This window comes from Microtus oregoni, unplaced genomic scaffold (genome assembly GCF_018167655.1).
Source record: "Microtus oregoni isolate MIOR12 unplaced genomic scaffold, Mior012 000180F_ref0000267, whole genome shotgun sequence".
NCBI classification, from domain to species: Eukaryota; Metazoa; Chordata; class Mammalia; order Rodentia; family Cricetidae; genus Microtus; species Microtus oregoni.
Genome location: NW_024544838.1, coordinates 460,431 through 476,870, shown reverse-complemented (window position 1 = coordinate 476,870; position 16,440 = coordinate 460,431). Strand labels below are relative to the sequence as shown.

General features: G+C 41.9%; 1 protein-coding gene across 7 annotated transcripts in view; it reads right to left on the bottom strand.

Annotated features, from left to right (window-relative positions):
- The window catches only part of LOC121445373 (ectodysplasin-A), a 386,169-nt gene that overhangs the window by 11,262 nt on the left and 358,467 nt on the right, over positions 1-16,440 (bottom strand). For 5 of the 7 annotated variants that reach the window (XM_041647491.1, XM_041647494.1, XM_041647498.1 and 2 more), the window contains exon 3: positions 4,065-4,088. The exons of the other annotated variants lie outside the window; for them this stretch is intronic. In XM_041647491.1, coding sequence (XP_041503425.1) covers positions 4,065-4,088 — 24 coding nt within the window. The remainder of the gene's footprint in view (positions 1-4,064; positions 4,089-16,440) is intronic. 7 annotated transcript variants of the gene reach the window in all.

Sequence of the window (16,440 nt, the reverse complement as noted above, 5' to 3'; positions counted from 1 at the left end):
TGCATTGTTTATCTGGTCTACCAATTCCTTCTCCTTTTCTCCTCACTGTCTTTCCAGAACAAACCCAGCCCTCCCATTTCATATGCTAGTCCTTCTACCATTTCTTCTAGGGCGCAATCATGGGAAGTGAATCATAACTGTTCCTTCTATAGACTTGCTTTTGGTTTTGAGCAGACCCAGCAAACGGCTGTAGGTCGTTATGGTAGGTTTCTTTCTCTTCTTTCTATGCTCTTAGAATTTCAATGGAAGTCCTAGGATTGGAAATCTCTTACAGTTACCTTCCCCAAGAGACAGTTTCTTAGTTTCAAATATATATATATATTTACTTTCTGTCTTAGGATTTCTACTGCTATGATAAAACACCATAACCAAAAGCAACTTGAGGAGGAAAGGTTTTTTTTTCTTGTTTTTTGAGTCCTTTGAGGGAAGCCAAAGTAGCGACTCAAGGCAGGAACCTGGAGGCAGGAACTGAAGCAGGGACCCCAGAGGAACACTGCTTACTGGCTTGCTCTGCAGGACTTGTTCAGACTGCTTTTTTCTACAACTCAGAACCACCTGCTCCAGGTGGTTCCACCCACCATGGGATGGGCCTGCCCACGCCAATCAATAATCCAGAATATGCCTCACACAGTTGCCTCTAGGCAATTTGATGGAGGCATTTTCTCAACTGAGGTTCTGCTTCCCAAATAACTCAAGCTTGTGTGAAGTTGACAAACAAACCAACCTCCCAAATCAACAAACAACAGCAACAACAACAAAATAACTACCAGGACACTTTTACTTTAAAAATTTCTGACTGGTTCCAACTCTCAGACATTTTAGTCTGGAAAATTCTGTCATGATTTATCAGATCCTCCTTTAAGAATAATGGTTCATGTCTAAAAAACCTCAAGTATTCAAGGAAAGGCCTATAAAGAGACCAAGCATCCATGTCTAACCACACTCTTCTTCAGAGACGAAAGAGCAGTCCTGAGAATATTCCTTCAAGAAGGCCTTAAAGACATAGAGGACCCAAATATGGCATTTGCCCTGAGTTTTGCAGTTAAGATTGGATTTGCCCAGTTTCTATTCATATTCAATTTAAGATGCTGAATAGGAAAACTATCTCCCTTTGGATTTGTGTAGCTTCCAAACTAGGCTTATTCGGCACCCAAATTGCAATTCTAGTTAGTGTAGTGGAAAGAACCCAGGATCTGGACTCTGGAGACAAGAATGTCAGCCCCAGCCCTGCCATAGAGTCTCTTTGACCCTTAGCATCTCCATCTGGGAAAGGAGGAGCTTGGCCTCGGTGCTTTCTGTCTCTATGAGACTGTGACTGCACAAGAAAGACTGACTATTGTCAGTTGGATGCGTGCTGTGCTTCTTTCTCCTTATTTTCTAGTTGAGTAGGCATAGAAGTGGATGCACAGTAGGCTGTCCTGGGTTCCAGTATTTCTAGGCCTCGCAGAGATTTTCCAGCCAGAGGGTGTTCTGTGGGTAGCACAAGCTTTAGCTCCAAGAATGTGAGTCCCCTATAATTGCTTAATGTAATTTTAGAAGAATTCCATCCAGAGCCTCCTCCAGTCCAAGAAAATAACTGCTGCAGTATAAACAGAGAGTGATCACTTATGAAAATGTTAGAAGGCGTCAGAGAAAAAGTTCCCACTGGAATCTGCTTCTGCAGCTGGCCCTCTGCTTCCCTGCACTTGGACAAGGAAGCTCCTCATAGTTTCATTCCTATAGAAAGTTAGGGCCAGAGAACAGTATGCAAAAAATTACCTCTGGATCAAGAGATTGAATTCCTTCTTTAGATTCCCTAACTTTGACAGAATACGTCATGATACAAAAGCTTAGAGACGTTTGCACTGAGAAAGTCACCCTGTGTAGTCTTGGATGAAAGAACAATCACATCATTTCAAAGCTAAGGTGCATCAAAGGGGCATTTCCCTAACCTTTCAGCTGAGCTCCAAATGCTGAAAGAGCAACGAATGGAAAACAAGCTAGTAAAGGGAGGCTGGGGCTGGGGGCGGGAAAGAAAGGGTGCAATGGGAAGGGAGAGGGAGAGAGCTGCGGGAGCAGGAGAATTCCATTAAAGGGTGAAAATTAAGTGAACAATTCAATTTACCTCTTCAAGTATGTGCCTGCTCACTGTGTCCAAGGAAATCCATATTAAATGGCTTCTAAATCACTTTTAAACAAAGTGGATGTTTAGGGCTTATGTGAATTTTCTTCCCAATAATGTTTCATACAATGCTAGGCAACGATGTGAGTTATAATTTCTATCTTGAAGAGATGCGATGAGTTAAGAACCAAATACTTGAAACTCAAATTTTCTTTTTTAAAAGACAGAACATCCTAGCAGCTAACACTTGGGAACAAGCAGAAGGACTCCGTGCTCACTTCAGCTCCCTGGTGTTTACTTTGTTCAGGTCAGGTCTCAGAGAGCTGGGCAAATTTGCAGCCTTTTCTTTTCAGCAGGATGACACGATCGACATGACATGGAGCTAAGGGCACCTGAAGTGGGAGAGCACTCTAGTGCTTGGAGGGTTGCTCCGCTACCCCTGCAGCTAGCTGTTTCAGGCACTTGCAAATGCTCTAGAATGCTCCTTAAATCTAAACAGACAAAATCACTTAAAGAGCCTTTTGACATTTAACTATTTTATTTTATGTGTTTTGCTGTATATGTGTGTGTGTGTGTGTGTGTGTGTACGTAGACTGCATGCATGCCTGGTGCCTGAGGAAACCAGAAGAAGGTATTATAATAATCCCCTGGAACTGGAATTACAGAAAGTTGTGAGCCATCTTGCAGAAACTGGGGACCACACCCAAGTCCTCACTTAACAGCTGAGTTACCTTACAGCCCTGGTAAAGAGTTGTAAGGTCCACAATCCAAGCTACTCGGAAGGCCTAGTCATGCAGATCACTAAGCTTAAGGTCAGCCTGGGCTACAGAGTGAGTTCAAGGCTAGCCTGAACAACTAAGTGAGATCATGTCTCTCTCAAAGAAAGTAAAAGAGGGCTAGTGATGTAGTCCAATAATAGAGCATCTGACCAGCACACCTAAAGCCTTGGGTTACACATTTCTAGTATTATACAGACAGGGAGCAAAAGAAGAATTTTTAAGGGGAAACTCGCTAGTTTTACATTAACCTTGTCTTCCTTTCATGTCAGAACCCAGAAACAAACAGGTGCATAAACTGATTTCATAGTTGGTTCTTTTAGTGCAAAGGAGTGGTTTCATTTGCCTAATCCCTACAACCTGATTTCTCTTTGGATTCTCTTTTTCAGGCAGGCAAGCAAGCACTCCATGTGCCCCTGGCGACTTTCCTGTTAGGTGCAGTGGACTTAGGAAACCTAGGACAGCACAGTGGATCACTCCAGCTAGCGTCTATCTACTTTATAAACATGAAAGGAACAGAGTGACACAGCAGCATAGAGTTTTTCTCTCTTTCTTCATCACAGAGAAAATGATACTGAATTCTCAAAGCAAGAGGTATCATCTTTGATCATATGGGAAATTGAATAAAAACAGCTTTTAGGCTAAGAACCAAAGTATTGATTCCTTTCTATAGGTAGCGTTTCTTTTCTCTATAAGTGGCCTTAGGTCTTCATTCGTGCCTGATAACTGAGCTGACAGAGGAGGGAGAAAGGTAAAAAAAAGAAAGCAGTGGACAGAGCAAGAAAGGAAATCAATATGAACTGGAAACAAAGATGCAAAAAGGAGCAAGAAGGAAGAACCAAAAAATAAGTGGTAGAGCTTTTGCCTAATGTTCTTAAGGCAAAGGCCCTAGGTTTGACCCCCAATGAAAGAGAAAGGGGAGGACACAAGGGACAAGTCATCATCGTCATCATTATCGTCATCATCATCGAACAATGATAACTTGCATGTGTTGCTAGAGTCATTCTATCTTCCATGACTTGTTACTGAAAAACTAATTCTTGCTCTTTATAAAGTGCAACACTCAAATAAATGATTGAATAAAGCAATAGATAACTAATGCTTAAAGAAATTAATGCAAAATCCTATCCCATTCACTTCTAATTAAAAAGACACAACAATGTAATAAAATCAGGAGCTCAACTTACCCTTTTTCTTGTTTTTAACAGGACCTATTAGAAATAGAAGATGGAAGATTAAGTTAGTAGAAACTTAAAAAATGGTTATTCTCTAGAAAGTCACTAAGGGGGACCCTCAAGGCACTACAAATTTAAGGGACCCTCATAGCCACGCACCAGGTTTTAGACAGGGTATCTATTGCCCAACAATCAAGCTTCTACCATCTGTTTGTTGGCTGTTGAGACCACAAAAAATACATGGAGGATTCCTCCCTTAAGACGAACAACTTCCCACTTTAGTTGGGAGCGAGAGAAAGGGTATTTCTTCGTAGAGATGAAAAGCCCAGAAACGCACAACTCAACAACCTCAGGACGGCATTCCAGGAACTCTGCGATTCCTGAGGTTGCCTGCTGAGTCATGCATTCGGGGAAGCCAGGACACGACGTTTTGGAGGAGGAGACTAGGAGAGAAGAGGTGCTGTTCTCAGGGATGGAGCAGAGCAGCAGCAGCTTACCTTCCAGTCACTTCTTTGTTGTGACCGAATTGGTTAGTTATTGGAACAGAGCAACTGCAGTACATTCGGGTGGGGGCCACACACTCTCCCACAGCAATTCACCATAACTTAATAGGTGCTTTAAAGGAAATGCCAACCATTTCTTTGGCAGTGGAATCTGAAGTGTCTTCTTATGTATTGCTTTTAAGCAGTTTAATCACTAGAGAGAACTCAAAAAACCAAAGATATTTTTAATTTAGTTAGGTGGCTTTAGGTAACAACCACTACCTAGAAAGATATAGTTTAGGTCTCAGTCACTTTTATTCATAGGGATTCAGGTTTTTTCTTTCTTCAGATGAATCTAAAGCTCTGTTCCAAACTGCCACAGACCAAGACTGTGCAGCGCTAGCCTGCCATCGCTGTCCTTAGGAGCATTTCTATAGTCTACGGTTTACCGATCACGCTTCTCTCTATTTAGTACCTAGATTGTTTCTTTTTTTCTTTTTTTTAATTTATTTATTTATTAAAGATTTCTGTCTCTTCCCCGCCACCGTCTCCCATTTCCCTCCCCCTCCCCCAATTAAGTCCCCCCCTCCTCAGCCCGAAAAGCAATCAGGGTTCCCTGACCTGTGGGAAGTCCAAGGAACCCCCACCTCCATCCAGGTCTAGTAAGGTGAGCATCCAAACTGCCTAGGCTCCCAAAAAGCCAGTACGTGCAGTAGGATCAGAAACCCATTGCCATTGTTCTTGAGTTCTCAGTAGTCCTCATTGTCCGCTATGTTCAGAGAGTCTGGTTTTATTCCAGGCTTTTCCAGACCCAGGCCAGCTGGCCTTGGTGAGTTCCCAGTAGAACATCCCCATTGTCTCAGTGTGATTCTTGTAACAAGTCTAGAATGATCTCCACCTATGAGATCAGGTTTCACAGGAAGCTAATAGAGTCTCTGACCTCTTTTTAACTGGATTTCCAGTGTGGCCTCAGAGCTGCGTATGTCCCTTAAAAAACCCAAAGTGTTTAGATTGCCCTTACAAAGAAATATAGCAGCAGGGACCATGCGAACTATGCGGAAGATGTTTCAGGTTCGGTAAAGCAGCTGAAGATCATGAATTTCTCTTTTCTTATTCTTCTTTTCCTCATGTCTTTCTCCTCCTAGTCCTTTGTCATCTTTGTGTTTTGGATTTCTGAGCTAGGGTTTAAATGTGTAGTCTAGGTTGGTCTTGGACTACAATCTGCGTGCTTCAGTCTCCTGAGTGCTGGGACACAGGTATGTTTTCATACACTATTAATAGTGTTTTTCAAAACACTATTAAGCATTCCTGAGAATGTGCATACAGGTTCTGACAGGGAAGCAAGGCTATGACTGAGTAAGGGACAACAACTTAACCTGAGAAGGGCCTTGTTCTTGAATAAGAAAGCTGTTTAAGGAGGGATTTACACAGAAGGGCTCAGCCTCACCAGTTAGCCACCCCAGTGGCCAGTCAGCCACTCCAGCCTCATAAGCAAGAGCCATGGGATGTCAGCTGCCGCAGCTGCCCTGCCCTCATAGCCAAGGTGGCCTAGCCCTGGCCACTTCAGCTAGTTAAGGGGTAGTGCTATTGCACCAGATTCTGAGGCAATCAGGCCAGCTGGTCTTTTCTGGGTATCCCTATGAAGGTGGCATGGTAAATAGGGCCAGAACACCGTCATCATAGAGCTTACAAGTTGGATAGGAAACTACTAAGTAAGGGGGAGCTCAGGAGTCATGCTGGCTAGTTGAGCTGAGGACTAAAAGTTCTAGGGAAGACGTTTTCCTTATACGTACAAGTGGTAAAACGAAAGGGGTACATGTTTCATTTGTTTGTTTTTGGAAAGAGGGTCTTTCTATGCAGCCCTGTCTACCCTGGAATTCACTTGTGTCCCAGACTGGCCTTGAACTCAGAACTCAGAGCAGTTTTCTTGTTTGGACTTACAGTCATTCCACACTACATCTGACTTGGGAAAGGGAATTAAAAAAATTATTTCTACTATAAATCTGACCAAGAATCTCTGACTGGGGAGCTGGCAGGCTCCAGGGGTGGATCTACTACTACCATTTGTTTTACTAAAGGGACACAGAATCACACTGCTCTCTAAATTGCTATCTCTTTCCACAGAGATTAGTAGTGCAGTTTCCAGACCTCACCAGAGAAGTGTGTAGTAGATGGTGGTTCATGCAGAAACTCATAAGTGGTCAAAGCGCAGAGTAAGTGTTAGTGGAACACTCAGCCATAAAGTATTGTAATGGTCAGTTTTATGCCAACTCGTTATAAGCTGTAGTCATCTGAGAGGAGGGAGTCTCTATTGACAAAATGCCTCCGTAAGACTGGGCTGAAGGCAAGCCTGTAGGGCATTTTCTTAATTAGTGATTGATGGGGGAGGGCCCAGCCCATGTGGATGATGCCATCCCTGGGCTTGTGGTCCTGGGCTCTATAAGAAAGCAGGCTGAGCAAGCCATGAGGAGCAAGCCAGTAAGCAGCACATACCCCCACCCCGTGGCCTCTGTATCAGCTCTTGCCTCCTGTCCATTCTTTGATAATGAACTGTGATGTGGAAGTGTAAGCCAAATAAACCCTTTCCTTTCCATCTTGCTTTTGGTTATGGTGTTTCATCACAGCAACAGTAACCCAAACTAAGACAGCTACCTGACCTATTTTCTCCAGCCCATAACCCTCAGTGTCAATCATGGAAGAGGAGTGTGTCTTTTGGACATGACACGGTAGCTGTACTCATGAACTCAGTAGCTGGGGCTGCCCAGGCAACACTTGGAGAATATCAAACCAGTAAAGAAGGGAGCATGGATGTATGGGGGAAGTCAGTTTTCTTTAAGGACATGACCTCTGCTCTACTTTGTCCCAGTGGATGGTCCCACACCCATAAGTATATGGGCAAGCACAAATTAGACTCAGTGGATTAGCCAAGACATGTAAACAACCTAGGTGTCCATCAGCTGATGAATGGAGAATGAAAATGTGGTACTATTCAGCTATTAAGAAAAACAAAATGATGAAATTTACAAGTAAACGAACATGCTGAGTGAGGTAACTCAGATCTAGAACAGCAAATGTCATGTGTTTTCTTCTCATTTACGGATGTTAGTTGTTGTTATTGTTTTCTTCCTTTTGTTTTTGAGACAGAATGTCTCTATGTAACCTTGGTTGGTCTGGAACTTGCTCTGAAGGCCTGCTTAGCCTTGAACTCACAGAGTGGTAGGATTAAAGGTGTGTGTCCCTACAATGGATATTAGTTTTGGATCTTCAGATATGTGTTTCATTTGGAATATCCATAAAGGTTAGGGAATTAGGGGCCACGAGAGTGGGGTTTTCAAGGGAGGGGGATAGAATACCGTGGTATAATGGGGTAAAGGGGCATAATGGGAGCTTGGGATAATAATGGGAATAAGGGAATACGGGAAAAGGTAATTAACACTAAAGACCCTTTCAAAGTGTCATATGGAAACTTACTATAGTAGAAAGTTCCTAAAAGAGACTCGACAGCTCTGCTCTCTGGAGAGACGCCATGCTCCCCTCTCCCGGGTGGACGTGAGAGCTCTCTGAGACACACGCCATGAGGCTCCGACCCAGGATGGACATAGGCTAGAATCTCCCTGGTAAGCCACCTCATGGGCTACACAGATGATTAGAAATGGGCTAGTCCAGGTGCGAGAATTAGCCTAGAAGAGGCTAGATAGAAATGGGCCAAGCAGTGTTTAAAAGAATACAATTTGTGTGTTGTTATTTCGGGGCATAAGCTAGCGAGGCGGCCGGGGTGCTGGGGATGCAGCCCCGCTGCTCTTTATTATAACAGAATGCCAGAATTCTGAGACTGAGCGTGCAGCACAGAAATTCTTTTCATCCAAGTTACATCCAAATCTGTAGAGCACTGCGCAGTCTAAAAACACGTCTCTGTATGGCGGCAGGAATCCGCCATGCTCTCCTGCTTGCCTAAGCCTGATTCGGCCGTCTGCCCAGGTGCAGGCGGGGAGTGCTGAGCCATCAGCACAATCTCAGAGCACTCTCCTTCGGATCCCAAGTGGGAACACAAACATCCAGTCCCATAAAAGCCACTGAAATGCTTTAAAGCCAGAGTTCATACATACATGCAGACACACACAACACACACATACATACATAGTTTAGAGTTATGCTATTACATGGCAAAATGACCCTACTAGATTCCACAGGCTAACAAATAAAAAGTTCAGTGCCAAGAATGAGTTACCTCTTCTGGAGTTGTTGGCTAGTGAGGTTCTTTAGACACCCCACCCCTGAACATTACAGACTCTAGGCTACCTTTCAGAACTTTATGATAAGACCCTTTTGCTGAAGGGACCACATATTTGAGTCATAGAACATATAGAAATCAAGCTAATACCTGGAAACTTCATGCCTACTGGTTAGCTTTTATAGTCCAGAAGGTGTGATGCATGCCATTACCAGAAAAGTAATCCTCAATCTTACCCCAGCTGTCAACACTGAGCGTTACAACCAGCCTGGCAAGACATGTCCATTTGGTACAATTATGGCATGAATGCCATGAAAGTAACCAATCACTTGTTGATTGAACTTAAGGCCCACTCCCAAGATGAAACCTATACCCGGCACCATTATCCAGACCAAGAAATTGTGTCTAAAGAGGTGGCAGGCCCCAGAGGAGAGCCTACTACTATTAATCTGCTAAGTGGGCATAAGTATTAAACTGACTCTGTCTTGCAGTTTATACCCATAGATTAATGCTTCTCTCAACCCGCATCAGAGAAGTTTCTTTTTGTAGTAGATAGTAATTAACACAGAGGCCAGACTGCTCAAGGTGCAGGGAATGAGTCTGCAGAGTGTTCAACCCTAAATGAGAAATCTATATCACACTGCTGATCCCAAGACTCAGGGAGCATTGTGGAAGAAGAGGGGGCAGAAAGACTTTAAGGGCCAGACGTGGTGGGGAAATACAAGGAAACTGTTTTCTGGAAACAGCGGGGAAATTGCACATATGAGATCACAGCAGTTGGGGCAGCATGCACAAGACCCTCAGAAGCTCAATCCAGATAAAATCCCAACAGGGAATGGGGAGCTGTATATGAAGTCACACCCCTCGCTAGGCAGTTGTTGGCAACTGACAGCTGCTGGGAGAGCGAGAGTCAGTTTTCTTTAAGGGTGTGGCACCTGCTGCTTGACCGTGCTCCAGTGGAAGGCCATACAAGAAGAGTATTTGGACAGCACAAATTGTACTTGATGCATTAAAAAAAGACACAGAATTGGTTGGGTAGAGAAAGAGGGTGGATCTGGAAGGAGTTGGTAGAATATTAACAAAACACATTGTACAAAATTCTCAAAGAACTAATAAAAGTAAATAAAATATATAGTAAAATGAAAAAAGGAAGGACAAAAAGCTGCCATGGGTTGGGCTGAGTTAAGGGAAGAAGTGGGAGTAAATAGGATCAAAGTATATTGCATGCATGCCTGCATGAAATTCTCGAAGAATCAATAAAAAACCATATTAAAATGAAAATATTTTAAAATTAAAAAAGGTTTTCATTTTTTATAGCAGACATTCTTGTTAATGTAAAACACACATAAAAAGGATCAGAGACAAGACCCAGTAATACCACTTTTGGGTAAATATCCAAAGGATGCTCAATCGTGCCACAAGGACATGTGCTCAACTCTGTTCATAGCAGCTTTGTTTGTCATAGCCAGAACCTGGAAACAACCTAAATGCCCCTCAACTGAAGAATGGATAAGGAAAATGTGGTACATTTACACAATGGAGTACTACACAGCAGAAAAAAAATAACGACATCTTGAATTTTGCAGGAAAATGGATGAAGCTAGAAAACATTATTTTGAGTGAGGTAATTCAGACCCAGAAAGACAATTATCACATGTACTCACTCATAGGTGGTTTTTAAACATACAGCAAATAAAATCAGCCTACAAATCACAACACCAGAAAACTTAGTCAACAATGAGGACACTAAGAGAGAGACATACACAGAGCTAATCTACATGGGAATTAGAAAAAGACAAGATCTCCTGAGCAAATTGGGGCATGGGAACCTTGGGGGAGGGTTGAAGGGGAGGGGATCAGCGAAAAATGTAGAGCTCAATAAAAATCAATAAAATAAAAATAATAAAAAATAAAAATAAAAAAGGATAGAAGACAAAGACTAGAACAAGGATGAGAGAAATATAAAGTACCCATTAATAAGCATGCTTAACTTTTTATGCTTATTTAGAAAGTTTGTAGGCATATTAATATAAATTTTTATTTAATGTGATCAAATTAAAATATTGTTTATTGTTCTCTTTGTATAAAAAGTATTTGCCTGTTTTTGCAGTGCTGTTGATCAAAACCAAGGACTTGAACACACTAGGCAACATCTTCAATTTTTCTTTTTCTATCTAAATAATTGTATTTCTATATTATGTTTGTTAATATTTTTCCAATTTACTTTCAACTGATTCTTTAGTTTATTAGCATATGTTAATTAGACACAGTGGTGTCATTTCACCATTTTCTTCTATGCAATGATATAATTCATCACATTCACGACTTTCAGTACCCTGTGTCTTGTCCCCTGTCACTCTTCCTAGTTACTCTGGTTTCAATATTGAAGCATTTAATTAATCATCTTTGATGGGCATTTATGTTGTTTTGAGTTTTAATATAATTAAAAATTATAATAAATATAATGTACTATTAAAAGGGTCCTCAAAATCCTTTCTTCTACTTCTTTTCTGGTCACAGAAGGGCTCCCATAGAACTGCTTAGTAAGCAATTTGTCATATCCCTTGTGGGGGACACAAAAGTATAGATGAGATTGTTATTAGATTATATCACATTTCCCAAAGCACTAAGGAGTACATCATCTCAACAATATAAGGATTCCCTTTTGTTCTAACATCACTCACTATGGCCAATAAATCATTCTTATGAATTCCAACATGGGCCTCTAAGCCCAGCCCCTATAACAGTCACATCCACTCCGTTCTCTTCAAGGCCATGCTAGGGAGCTAGAGCTGTCTCATACTGGAAGCACTAAGTAAGAGAGACCAAATCAATAGCTCCTTCTCAATTCTGTTTTCTTAATATGCTTCAGAAACTTATTCTTACCTAATTGGAAGTATTACTGCTGTCACATATGGGTTTCACAATAAGAACCAACATTTCTTCTTTTTTTTTATTGCGAAAAGAAGAAAAAAAAACATAAACACAAAACAAGTTTCCACCTCCTCCCAGCCTCCCATTTCCCTTCCCCTCCTCCCACCCTTCTCCCCCTCCTCCCACCCTTCTCCCCCTTCTCCCACCCTTCTCCCCCTCCCCCCACTCCTCTCCCCCTCCCTCTCCAGTCCACAGAGCAGTCAGGGTTCCCTGCCCTGTGTTAAGTCCTAGGTCCTCCCCCCTCCGACCATATCTAGGAAGGTGAACATCCAAACTGGCTAGGCTCCCACAAAGCCAGCACATTAAGTAGGATCAAAACCCCCTGCCATTGTCCTTGGTGTCTCATCAGCCCTCATTGTTCGCCATGTTCAGAGAGTCCGGAAAGGTGGATAGGGGAGCACGGAACCACAATTCTTAGTTAAGGGAGCCACTTTAGGGTGGGCAAGAGACTTGACCCTAGAGGGGCTCCCAAGTGCCCAAGATGAGGTTCCCAGTTAGTTCCTTGGGCAGCTGAGGATTGGGAACCTGAAATGACCCTATCCTAGAGCAATACTGACGAATATCTTGCATATCATCATAGAATCTTCATCTGGTGATGGATAGAGATAGAGACAGAGACCCACACAGGAGCACTGGACTGAGCTCCCAAGGTCCCAAGGAGGAGCAGAAGGAGGGAGAACATGAGCAAAGAATTCGGGACCACGAGGCGTGCATCCACCCACTGAGACAGTGGAGCTGATCTACGGGGAGCTCACCAAGGCCAGCTGGACTGTGACCGAAGAACCAACATTTCTATATCCTTCAAATCCCCTCTATTTGTAATGGTCATACTTTCTAGATGCACAACCCCGCAGATATATCAGAGTGGGGCAGATAGCTGTGAAGTACTTCGGACTGCTTTGATAAGAGTAAAGTTGAGATGAGCCAGGCTTTGATCGACATGCTCACACAGTCTGCTTTTCAGCCACTAGGAAAAGAATGCCTTATGATAGAATCAGGGTTAGCACAGCCCAATGAGATTCTAGTTCTAAAGCAACCACAGAATGGTCATAAAGAAAGTGAGTTTCTTTCTGATTCCTCATCTGCTCTACCAGGGAACACTACATACTTCATCTTTATTCGAGACCCAGGATCAATGAAGTAAAACAAACACACTGGAATTCTGTATCCCATGACATTCTTCTTTAAAACACAAACATTGAGGAACTTTTTTGCCAGTAGATATACCTTGGAACAAATGTTAACAGAGAAGGGATATATGACAGAGGTCAGCAATTTGGATCTACATAAAGAAGGGAAGTGAGTTAGAGAAGAGATAAAGGAAGATAAAGAAATGGGATGTAAAGAAGTACAAGAAAAACAGTCATGCTAACATGGTAAGGGGAAATCTCATAGGCCTCACCCAGACAAAGAAACACAGGCAAGTAACAACTGTGGAGGGGGAGAAATAGTCCTTCCCAGAGATGAACCCCTTAATTGGTTATTCAAGACCAAGTGGTCAGCCCTGAAGTCATATACACACACGTAACATTAAATGAACTCAACAGTTTGCACTGACTTATTTAAGTATTTATATATGCAACAAAGAAAAAGGCCATGATTTTGGAAGGAAGCAAGGTAAGGAGCAACAGGGAGGGGAAAGAGGGAAGAAAGGGAAAAGGGAAATATGCAGTTAAATTTTATTTTTAAAAGTAAAAATAATAGATTTCAGGAAGTAATATAACTTAAAACACTTTATCTTTTATTCTAAATTTAGTAGATAACAGTTTTGTTCAAAATAATAATAGGAAATATATATTCCATAGTTATGGCTTATGGATTCAAGAAGCAAGCAATAGCCAGGGCTGTCCATGTGACGGTGGATATTGACTACACAGCTGGAGACACGGACTCCCTTCCCTAAGCTCTGTAAATAGCCAGTAGCTTTCCAGGGGCCAGTGAGCCATATGCACTTCTCTCCCTCATGACGGGTTGCTGACAGACTCCGGTTTGTGCAGGTCCAGTGCAGACAACTGTAGCTGCTCTGAGCTCATAACTGCAATAACGGGATCATGCCCAGAAGGGAGCATTTTACAAACCTTCTCCCTATCATCTGGTTCTCAGATTCTTTCTACACCTCAGTCATGATATTCCCTGAGCTTCAGAAATGGTGCTATTGTTTAGGCCTGAGTACTCAACAGTTACTTATTCTCAACTATGAGTCGTCTCTCACTGCTATTTATATAAAAAGAAGTTTCCCTAAGGCTGAGAATACCCTGTGTATATGGGTATAAATATAAATACAAATATTTAGAAAGTGGTTTGCTGCCATGTTCATTTAGCAAAACAATATTAGAAAACTCCAAGAGTCTTTTTTAAAACAAGGTTTAGAGCATCAGGCATGAATTCTTCTGTGGAGCAGGTCTCAATTTATCACAGAGTGCTTAGTTGCCCTCATAATACTCATCAACTGTTGCACCAATGGATACGTCTTGGCGGGTAAGTGGTATGATGGGACACGAGATCTGCATCTAGGTGAAAGTGTTGATGAGTTTTGTATTGGCGAGTTTTCTCCCCTAGCATCCTACATTGCATCTTCTGGCACAATATATGCTAGTCAATAGGGAGGGAGTTTCCAGTTAAGGTCCAGCTTCATTTGTCTATGTCATATAACCAAGGTATGTGATGTCTTCAGCTACAGAGTCTTCCTGTCTCATTCTGGTGGGAAACCAAGAATGACGGCAATAGCCTGTGTTGCTTTGGAGGGCTGTGAGAGCTTCTAGGTCATCACCTCATAGGGAGATGTTCATAGATCTTCTTCCATCCTTAGTTTTGCTTAACTCTCTGTCTCTATCTCCTCCTGTCCTTTGTCGGCTCCTTCCTATTTAAACATTACCACCTTATTAGTCTTTCTCCCTGTACTCTCATTCCAAACGAGTTCTTTTGTTTTTCTCATTCAGGCCTCTTTTCCCAACCCAGGCTTATATAACCCCCTGTTACCTGTAGATATTCTAAGTCAAACACAAAATCTAAAATTCTGAAATTATGATCTACATATAGGAGGGAACATGCAGTATTTATCTTTCTAGGTCTTTTCCTCAGTATATTTTTCCAGTTCCATCAATTTTCCTAAAATATTCATAATTTCACTTTTTAGTATTGAAAGGAAAATTCCATTGTGAAACTGTTTCATAAATTTTCATTATGCCTTTATCAGTTGATGGACATAAGTCTTATTTGGGGTTTCTATTCCTATAATAGAACACTACAATAAAAGCAGCTTGGGAGGAAAAGGCTTATTTCAGCTTACAACCTAAGGTCACCCCAGTTCATCCCTTAGGGAAGTCAGGGCAGGAACTCAAGGTAGGAACCTGGAGACAGGAACTGAAGCAGAAGCCATAGAGAATGCTTACTGGCTTGGTGTTCATGGCTTGCTTACTTAGTTTGCTTTTTTCTACACCTCAGGACAATTTGCTCAGGAGTAGTGACACCCTGCCATAGGATGGGTCCACCCAATCTAGTTGGGTGCATTTTCTCATTTGAGGTTTCCTTTCCCCAAGGAGCTCTCACTTGTGTCAAGCCAAAAAAAAAAAAAAAAAAAAAAAAAAAAAAAAAAAAAAAAAAAAAAAAAAAAAACAGCCAGAACAAAGCTGAGGCTGATTTGTTTTTCTAGCTATTATGAAGAAGTCATGAATGAACATAGACAGATGTGCAGGTATTGCTGTAACAGAATCCTTTGGGCATACACCCACAAATAGTAGAGCTGGGTCATGCGGCAGGTTCATTTTTAGCTTTCTGAGGAGAATACACACTGATTTCCACAGCGACTGTACATGTTCACACCCCACCACCAGTCTTCCCCACATCGCTACCAGCATTTGTTGTCCCTTGTTTGCCTCTTAAAGACACAGTGACTGGGGGTGAGATGGACTCTCAAACTGGGTTTTGGCTTACATTTATTTACCTGATGGCTAGAGATGTTGAACACCTTTAAATGTGCTTATTAGCCATTTTTTATTTCCTCTTTTGAGAACTCTCTATTCAATTTCATAGTCCACAAATTATGTTGTTTTCTTAACGTTTAAGTGTTTTGAGCTCTTTGTATCCTCTATAAATTAATCTTCTGTCATGTTTATAGCTGGTAAAGGTTTTCCTCCCATTCTTCAGGTTGCCTCTTATCTCAATTAACCATTTCTGTTGCAAGAAAAAGCTTTTTAATTTAATAAGGTCCAATTTGTCAGTTATTATCCTTATTTTCTGAGCAATCAGTGCCTTATTCAGAAAGCTTCTATCTGTGCTTATGTCTTGTTGTGTACTCCCTATGAGTTCTAGCAATTCCAGAGTTTCAAGTGTTACATTGAGATCCTAAATCCATTCGGAGTTCTCTCTCTCTCTCTCTCTCTCTCTCTCTCTCTCTCTCTCTCTCTCTCTCTCTCTCTCTGTGTGTGTGTGTGTGTGTGTGTGTGTGTGTGTGTGTGTGTATGTGCGGGGTCTGAGATACAGACCTCATTCCCAGTTATACAAATTTTTTACTTCCATGCATTCTTAATCCAAAATAACACATGAACAACCCGGTTAAGAGTCTTTGCTTCTTTGAAACTTTACAAGCCAGACCTCCATCACCTGCATTTCTCCTAACAGTATCTTCCAAATTCCCAGGCCAGTTCATTCAATGGTCTTTCTAGCCTAAAGTTCCAAACTTCTCCTTCCTCCCACAAAGCATTCCGAGGCATATAAGCCACATGGTGAGGTCCATCATGGC